General features: G+C 43.1%; 1 protein-coding gene across 1 annotated transcript; it reads left to right on the top strand.

Annotated features, from left to right (window-relative positions):
- The first annotated feature begins 8,484 nt into the window (after positions 1-8,484).
- On the top strand, positions 8,485-9,469 carry LOC100282571 (teosinte branched1 protein). The gene has a single exon (NM_001155479.2). It carries the CDS (start codon positions 8,529-8,531, stop codon positions 9,249-9,251), a length of 723 nt encoding a protein of 240 aa, NP_001148951.2. The 5' UTR covers positions 8,485-8,528; the 3' UTR covers positions 9,252-9,469.
- Positions 9,470-9,905: the final 436 nt, after the last annotated feature.

Raw genomic sequence — 9,905 nt, 5'->3', positions numbered from 1 at the left:
CTCTCTAAGGCGCTCTATGGACTTAAGCAAGCCCCAAGAGCATGGTATGAATGCCTTAGAGATTTCTTAATTGCTAATGCTTTCAAGGTTGGGAAAGCTGATCCCACTCTTTTCACTAAGACTTGCGACGGTGACCTTTTTGTGTGCCAAATTTATGTCGATGATATAATATTTGGTTCTACTAATCAAAAGTCTTGTGAGGAGTTTAGCAGGGTGATGACACAGAATTTGAGATGTCGATGATGGGCGAGTTGAACTACTTCCTTGGGTTCCAAGTGAAGCAACTCAAGGATGGCACCTTCATCTCCCAAACGAAGTACACTCAAGATCTTCTCAAGCGGTTTGGGATGAAGGACGCCAAGCTCGCGAAGACACTGATGGGAACCGATGGACATGTCGACCTCAACAAAGGAGGTAAGTCCATTGATCAAAAGGCATACCGGTCTATGATAGGGTCATTGTTTTATTTATGTGCTAGTAGACAAGATATTATGCTTAGCGTATGCATGTGTGCTAGATTTCAATCCGATCCAAGGGAATGTCACCTTGTGACCGTTAAGAGGATTCTTAGATATTTAGTTGCTACGCCTTGCTTCGGGATCTGGTATCAAAGGGGTCTACCTTTGACTTGATTGGATATTCAGACTCCGATTATGCTGGATGCAAGGTTGATAGGAAGAGTACATCAGGGACGTGCCAATTCCTAGGAAGATCCCTGGTGTCTTGGAGTTCTAAGAAACAAACCTCCGTTGCCCTATCCACCGCTGAGGCCGAGTATGTTGCCACAGGACAGTGTTGTGCACAACTACTTTGGATGAGGCAAACCCTCCGAGACTTTGGCTACAATCTGAGCAAAGTTCCACTCCTATGTGACAATGAGAGTGCAATCTGCATGGCAGATAATCCTGTTGAACACAGCCGCACTAAACACATAGACATCCGACATCACTTTTTGAGAAACCACCAGTAAAAGAGAGATATCGAAGTGTTCTATATTAGCACCAAGAACCAGCTAGCCGATATCTTTACCAAGCCTTTAGATGAGAAAACCTTTTGCAGGCTACATAGTGAGCTAAATGTCTTAGATTCGCATAACTTGGATTGATCTATAGCATACATGTGTTTTATGCCTTTGATCATGTTACTTTATGCATTTATGAGATTTGTTGTTTATTTATGGTGCTCAAGTTGTGCAAGGGATCCTCGGACCTCACAAGTCCATGTGTGAGTGATGCACATATTTAGGGGGAGAAGTGCTACAACTTGACCCTTTGAGACTAACATTTGTGCTTGAAGCTTACTTGATGTAGTCTCAAAGGTGAATTGAAAGGGAAAGATGAACTTGGACCATGCAAAGACTTCCACTGCACTCCGGTATTAGGGTACTCACCTCCAAGTTCATTCTTATACTCTTATTGCCTTTTTTCTCTTAATTGACATTTTTGGTGAGGCAATGGGGTTAAAGGGCCAATAATGATCCCGTTTTGGTGCTTAATGCCAAAGGGGGAGAAATTAAGGCCAAAGCAAATGGATCAGCTACCACTTGAGAATTTTGAAAATAGTAGAGTTGGAACTTTTGATTTGTCAAAATACTCTTATTGTCAAAAATTGGCCTCTAATGGGGAGAATTTATGATTATGGGAAAAAGGGGGAGTTTTTGGCTCTTGATCAACTTTTCCATTGGATTATCTCTCTTTATGCCCAAACAAGTGAGTTTGACTTAGAGATAGGAAAATGAATTTGATCTACAAAAACAAACCAAGTGGTGGCAAAGTATGATCCAAATATGCCAAATTAGAGTCAAAACAATTTGGTTCTCTTTTGCATTGATATTGCACTTCTTTTTGTTGCTTTTGGATGTGTTGGCATAAATCACCAAAAAGGGGGAGATCGAAAGGGAAATGTGCCCATGGGCCATTTCTAAAGTGTTTTGGTGATTAAGTGTCCAACACATATTCTCTAAATGTTAATTTGTGCTAAAGATTGAACAAGTGCAAATCATGTGACAAGGTACGTTTCTAGACTTAGTACATTGATTTGGGTACTAATGTATTGTGTCTAAGTACTAGAAACAGGAGAAAATAGATTGGAAAAGAGTTGGCTGTGTACAGCCAACTGCTGCTCAGTCTGGGTGCACCGGACTGTCTGGTGGTGCACCGGACAGTGTCCGGTGGTGCCAGACGAGTCCAAGGTGAACTGGCCGCTCTCGGGACTTGACAGCGGCGTACGGCTATAATTCACCGGACTGTCTGGTGGTGCACCGGACTATCCGGTGAGTCGTCCACGGCGAAGTCGTCGCTCTCGGGAAAAGGATCGGCGACGTACGGCTAAAATTCACCGGACTGTCCGGTGGCGCACCGGACTGTCCGGTGAGCCAACAGTCGACTGTGTAACGGTCGACCGCGCAATCCGCGGGCGACGCGTGGTCCGCGCCAACAGTCGGCAGGGGGCACCGGACTGTCCGATGTGCACCGGACAGTGTCCGGTGCGCCAACTGCCACAAATCTGCAACGGTCGGCTGCGCTAGAATTGGAAGGAGATCGCGCACCGGACATGAACAGTAGCTGTCCGGTGGCGCACCGGACTGTCCGGTGGCGCACCAGACTGTCCGGTGCGCCACCCGACAGAAGGCAAGATTAGCCTTCCAAGATTGTCTCCAATGGTTCCTAGCTGCCTTGGGGCTATAAAAGGGACCCCTAGGCGCATGGAGGAGTCACCCAATCTTACAAGAAAGATCCTAAGACTCCAAGACTCCACTCTCACGCATTCGATTCTTTGAGATAGTGACTTGAGCTCCATTTGAGTTGAGAGCTCCGTGCGTTGTGTTTTGAGCTCGAGTTGTGACTAGTGTGCGTGATTGTGCTCTCGTTTTGAGTCTTGTATGTGTTGCTCTCCCCTCACTTACTTCTGTGCTTCTTTGTGATCATCAATTGTAAGGGCGAGAGGCTCCAAGTTGTGGAGATTCCTCGCAAATGGGAGAAAGTCTAAGAAAGAAGAACACCATGGTATTCAAGTTGATCATTGGATCACTTGAAAGGGGTTGAGTGCAACCCTCGTCCATTGGGACACCACAACGTGAAAGTAGGCAAATATTACTTGGCCGAACCATGGGATAAACTCGTGTGTCCCTGGTGATTGCTTTTCTGTGATTACTTGTGTATTCGCAAGAGCTCGCTCCATAGCCACTTGGTTCTATTACACTAACATCTTTATAACCAAGCTTGTGGCTATTAGGTGTTGAATTTTTACAGGATCACCTATTCACCCCCCTCTAGGTGCTCTCACGGAGCGCCACCGCCCTCGCCTGAACGCCGCCTCTAGCCCCGAGCGTCGTCGTCTCCAGCCCGCTGTCGTTCACCGTCCGCCCGTGTACCGTCGTCCACCGTCCGCCCGTCCACCGTCCGCCTGTGTACCGACGCAGGCTCGTCGAGGTATAATCCTACGTATATGTAAATACATGTGATTATTTTCGTCGGTTTTTTATGGCTGACAGGAGTTAGCTTTCATGTGATTAGAGTTAGTTTAATATAACATGTGATTAGAGTTAGTTTAATATCACATATGTGGCTTTATTAGAGTGTGATTATTGTTTATTTTCGTCGGTTTTTATGGCCGCCGGGAGTTAACTGTAATGCGATTACAATTTGTTAGTTTAATATCACATGTTAATTTTCGTCGGTTTTAATATCACATGTTATTTGTTAGTATGATTTGACTTAAATTTGGATGTTGCAATATTGTTAATTAATGATTATCATGTTAATGTGATGAAGGTGATGTTATGTATATATATAGTTTTACTACTTACCTATAGATGTATGTGTGACGTATAGAAACATGAATGTCTCACACGCACTCCTTACTCGTACACACAACCACAATAATGGGTGATAGACGTGATTGATGTATGAAGGTTTAAAGAAGGGTGGGTGTCACACAAGTGAATGGTTTGCCAAGACGCAGATGTTTCTGGACTATGCAGCTGCTTTGTCACAAATAGATAATATTAGGTGTCCATGCAATAAATGTAGAAATATGACGAGCCACACCAAGAGGCAGGTCACACTACACCTGTGCTCGCATGGTTTTGTGCCAGGCTATAAGGTCTGATATCTCCACAGGGAGTCACGCCTTGAACGAGCAGCAGAAGTAGAAGTTGATGACAGTGAAGATGTGGATAGGATGGACCAGATGGTTGAGGATCTGCAGCCTGAACTGGCCCCTGATCATCATGATTCACCTACACCGGACGTCCAGAAGTTCTTCGACCTCCTCAAAGCGTCATAAGAGCCTCTTCACGGGCACACTGACGTGACCGTCCTTGAATTCGTGACCCGGCTGATGTCAATTAAGTCCAAGTTTGCATTCTCAATTAATTGTTACAAGGAACTTATGGATTTGATTAGCGAGGTTCTTCCTACGGGTCACAAGATGCCCAAAGACATGTACCAGTCCAAGAAATTGCTTGAAGGTCTTGGTATGGAGTATGAGAAGATTGATGTTTGCCAGGACAAATGTATGCTTTTTGGAAGGAACATGACAGAGAGCAGAAATGCTTAAAATGTGGGAAGTCGAGGTATGTGGAGATTGTAAATGAAGAAGGGGAGAAGGTGGTGACAAAGGTTGCACATAAACAGCTTCGGTACATAAGGTGCTGAGGACGGCCGATCCCTTCTTGGTCCCCAAACACCGACATAGGCACTAGAACTTCGTGGCGGCGGTGGAACGGTCAGGCGGCGGCGATTTTCTCTCGGTGTTCGCGCAAGAAGGGTGGTTGAGGGAAGAAAGGAGCAGGAGGAGTTCCTACTTATCCCCCTTGGACTCAGCTCGGGATATGGGAGAGGGTCGGCCACGATTTACCGGCGACGGCAGCGAGTTTCTCGCGCGAGGTGGGCGAGCATCACGACAATCACTGAGTTGGGGGATGACAACGTGGGTCCCGTGCGACAGTGTAATGGGTGAGGCGAACGCGGCTGGCGCGTATGACCAGGGGGACCCGCATGACAGGGCGAACGGCGTGCAAGTCAACCGCAGCTGACGAATGGTGCCCGCTGTGCAGTGAGCGCCTGAGAGTTGGCGTGCGCCCAGCGACTGACATTCGTGCCCCACCTGTCGGCGCGTGACTCCACATGGATGGGCTACACGGTGGGTTCCTCTGGTGGGCCGAATTGGTGTCCAGAGCCCGGGTAAGCTTTCCTTTCCTTTTTATTTTATTTTCTTTTCCTTTTTCTGATTTGTTTTTCCTTCTCATTTTAAATTCAAATTTCAAATTCAACCCTGTGGTAAATTGTCCTCAGATTAAGAGTACAATTTGGTGATGCCCAAAATGTGATAAATTTATTTATTTATAAATTTATCTTGTGTTGCATAACATTTATTCCCTATTTTCTTTATATTGTTCTCAATTCCCTAAAGTGCACCTTTGTTTTGAATTCAAATTTCCTTCTCAATATTATATTTCATTTTTTATTATTTTATTATCAAGTGCACAAACAAGCAAAACTCCATCATGATGCACAATTTAGTGGTACGTCTTTTATTATTTATTTATTTTTAAGTGAGGTGTTCACATGTGATGATAAGTAAAGACAACACGTATGTATAAAGGCAATAATTTCACCTTTTATATTTTCTTATAAATTGGGTATACAATTTTTTATTCGGTTAAACCCATCATGAATTGTAACCCATGGTTTTGGGAATTTTTTAAACTATGGAAGTCATGTATTATATCCATAGCTTATTATAAGTGGAACATATCCATGAAAATATTGCACAAGTTTATATTAGTATCTATGGATCAAAAGGATAACTAACTTTGAGAGATACATATATTAAATACCATGTGATTTAGGGTGGGGTATGGATTCACCCAATCCAGATCCGGATTAAATCCATTGTATGATTTTTATCTCTTGTAACCCAACAAGGCCTAATTTAGTATAGAGAGAGTACGCGTAGGGGTGGTAATGTGCTCTAAAATTTACACTACAAACTTTAAGTATCGAATCGAATTAGAATGTGACTTTATTTATATTCATTATTATCTAACTTTTTGCGAATCTATTACTCCTAACCCTAATTAGGAGGAACCCAGGGAACAGCCACCCTGGGATGGGACCTGCACGATGGCCCGACGCGCATAAGCGTCCCCACGAGGCCATGCATATAATGGCCCTGTTTGGCACAACTTATTTTTAGCTTCTTCACAAATTTAAGCAGAAGTTCTACCAAATAAACAGCTAGCTTCTGCAGCAGCTTATCAGTTCAGCTGCTTCTCAGAATACACTAAAAGCAGCCAACAAGCAGAAGTTGCTTTTCACCAGCTTATCAGATAAGCTGCTTTTTCAACAAGCAGCAGCTGTGCCAAACAGGGCCAATGGCTGTATCATTGCCTTCATTGGGTCACACCACCAGTGTGCCAGCAAAAGTACGTACGTATTGGACTGTGCTCCTGTACGAGTACACCGGGGCAGTAGGCACGTAGCGGTAGCATGCACTACCTGGGCAGGCAGGCCGAGCCATACCTTTGCTGCCGCCGGTACTTTCAAAGCGCTTGGTGGACAGTAGACTCTGCCACTCTGGGCTGGGTTCTGGACCGGAGGTCGCTGTATCTAATGCTACAGAAGAGGAAATAAAAATTGACAAAACCACTTGAAGTCTAGATAGACAAAATCACTGTATAAACAATACAAGACGTATTAAAGTCAAACGAACGTGCTGAAGAACAAGGCAGTAATACTAAACAATACACTTGTCTCAAACCAAACCGACTCGATCATAAAATCATCGTAAAACAAACTATCTTGGACGACATAATCAACTTTAAATTAAAAAAAACATCTATTGCACTAAATAAGTATATAACAAAAAAACTATTTTACAAAATACCAATGGTACCAATTTAGCGTTACAAATATTGGTTCAAATATCAGATCAAACTTAAAATAAGTTTGGTTTAAAAGTAAACTCGATAATTTTATTTGATTTGGGATGGCGAAGCACTGCACAAGCTTACACCCGTGTCCTGCAGTACTATATGTATAGCTCGTCGTAGTGACCACTAGTGTATGCATTTTTTTGTCTAGTTAGGGTAGAATGTGGAGATCTGAATTGTTAGTATAAATTTAATATTTTAAAATAGATATGTGTAAAATTTGACATTGCTCTTTTTCATGTTATCATGCTCATTATTACAAATAAGTAGAATACAATTTTGCATACATTATTTTATGCACCTACAACAAAGAAGGTGAAAAAAATACCGAATTGAATACATATCTGTATCTGTATCTGCATCTGAATTTTATATTTATCATTTAAGAAGATACATGGCAAATTGAACCTTTTATGAATTCTTGACAAGGTTAATGCTAAAAACAAGAATACTAATTTATAGCAGACTTAGTATGCTATTTAGTATTAAAAAATCAATAACTAGATAACTATTATTTTTTATCCCTATCCAGTACTTGGTCCTAAAATAAAATTACGTTCAGAATATAAATAGGCAAAATACTGACATCACAGGCAGTACAATGATTGGCAGTACACACAGATGCCGTGGAGTGGTGCCGGCTACCACAGTGCTGGACGGGAGCCTTTGCAGTAATTCCCAGTATTTTTTCGTTTTTTCTGTGGTTATTTCTTTTTTAATTCCGTTTGCCCCCAACGACCTGATCTTCTGATCGATAGGTTTGCAGCTGGCTGAGCTGCTCTGATAGTTAATATCCCTACGCTGATCTAATATTTATTTTTAAAGGTTTAGTTTGCTGAGTCACAAAATTAGAAAAAAATTAGAGGGTTAGAATTCTTTTCTTATTCAAATTTAAATAAAAAAAACATTCTATCTCCTTCAATCCCATTCAGCCTTAAACTAGCCTAACTGTTGGACGGAGAGGTGCGCATCTTTCTCAATCTCTGGCTACTGCTTTACCTTGTCGCCTTCCCGCTTGTAGACCCTATTTGTTTTATTCTCTCCCTTTTTTTTGTAATATAGACACAGCGACAGCGAGACATACTGTATGTCGTTTCTAAGTGTCTCTATAACATTATAACATTCGTACTCACTATTCTTTTTATTTTTAACTATAAAAGTAGAAAATATTATAAATATTTGTATATCTAGAAAAGTTTGTTATAAAAATAGACTCAACGATATTATTTCTCATACTATTAATTCTGTGCTGTAAATATTTTTATATATATATATATATTTGTTTAGAGTTGAACATATTTTATTTCTTGAAGAATGAAAACAATCTTTTAAAAGGGACCAAATAGACTCAACGATATATATAAATGCACGATTGTCTCTTGCACTAACAAAAGGCCGCGCGCTGTAGTGCTTAGCGAGTACTCCAGCTTGTACTTCTTCCCATCCAATCCACCGTACCTTGGTTAGCTTCAAATGGTTTAGCACTACCCGACACATGGTGCACAGTGCGGAAGCCCTACATCATTACCCTAACAGCCGGCCTCATCATCAACATCATCATTACGTCTACCTGCAGCTTCTGCTTTCCTTTATGCCGTCGACCGCGATGTCTTGGGACGGGTACGGCGCGCAGATCTTCCTCGCCGACATGTCGTTCCACCACCAGGATACCCTGGAGGCGGTGTTCCAGCAGCCTGCAGAGACGACGCTCCTGCAGGCGCCGGCGGGGGAGAAGGAGCTGCCCAGCAACGGGTCGCCGCCGGTGGTGGATGACGCCGGCGTCCAGGCCGCGGCCGTACTACGGAAGCGGCCGTTCCGGACGGATCGCCACAGCAAGATCCGCACGGCGCAGGGCGTCCGCGACCGCCGGATGCGGCTCTCGGTCGGGGTCGCGCGAGAGTTCTTCGCGCTGCAGGACCGCCTCGGGTTCGACAAGGCCAGCAAGACCGTGAACTGGCTCCTCGCCCAGTCCAAGCCGGCCATCGACCGCCTCGTCGACGCCGCCGACCAGGCGGCTGTAGTCACAGGAGGAGGACCGACGCTGGTGAAGGGGAGAGGGGAGGGGAGCAACTCAAGCACTTGCTGTTTGACGGACTCGAGGGAGGAGCTGGCCACGGAGAAGGGAAGAAGCAGAGCCGGTGACGCCGGTCTTGATTGGCCACCGCCTCTTATTGAAGAACACGGCTGCGGCGAGCTGGGATGGATCATGTCGGAGGCAACAGCAACGCCGGAGCAGGACGGGCTGGAGTGCTACTACCAGTATTGCCTGCAGCTCGAGGAGTTGATGAGATGCAACGGCGGAATGCCAAGGTGATTTCTTGTATGCTATGCAAACGACATGCATAAAACATTGTATATAGGTGATTTCCATTACGTTGCTAGCTACATAGTACAAATAAATCAACTGGGTTCTATATCAATCAATAGTCATGAGCCCGGGGTTGTGTTATCCACTTTTGGTTAATGGCAAGTAATAATCTTATCCTAATTAGCTAGTGCTGTTTGTCAATTATTCATATATACTCGTGCTAATGATATTTGTTGCTTCATTCTTTACAACTATGAGACATTTTATATTTTTATATATATTGTTTTTTGGTTATGCATATATATTGGTTTTTTAGTGTATATATATTATTTAAGCACATAACATTAAAAAACCAAAACATCTTTGAGTACTTTTATTTAGTGTGCACTGATGCCGTAACTTCGAGGTTTATGAAGTTCCATGTTCTAAGTTTTGAAAAAAAAACTCCATGGGTATATGTCCCTTCAAACACACAATTGGAACACATGATTTCAACCATCAATTATCAGACGAAATAAAAATAATTATGGAATCTTGCTAACAATGATACATATGTTTATTTACATGCTACTCTTCAGACAAGGTACTAGTGCCAAATATTAACCAATGGTAAAGTGGCGGATGGAATATGGATAATTTGCTTAAACTCAAACAAATGCA

The sequence above is a fragment of the Zea mays genome, chromosome 1 (genome assembly GCF_902167145.1).
Source record: "Zea mays cultivar B73 chromosome 1, Zm-B73-REFERENCE-NAM-5.0, whole genome shotgun sequence".
Classification (NCBI taxonomy): Eukaryota; Viridiplantae; Streptophyta; class Magnoliopsida; order Poales; family Poaceae; genus Zea; species Zea mays.
This window is presented reverse-complemented; position numbering and strand designations above follow the sequence as displayed.

Excerpts from the sequence above, each read along its gene's own strand:
- LOC100282571 (NM_001155479.2), top strand. The coding sequence starts at position 8,529 with ATGCCGTCGACCGCGATGTCTTGGGACGGGTACGGCGCGCAGATCTTC.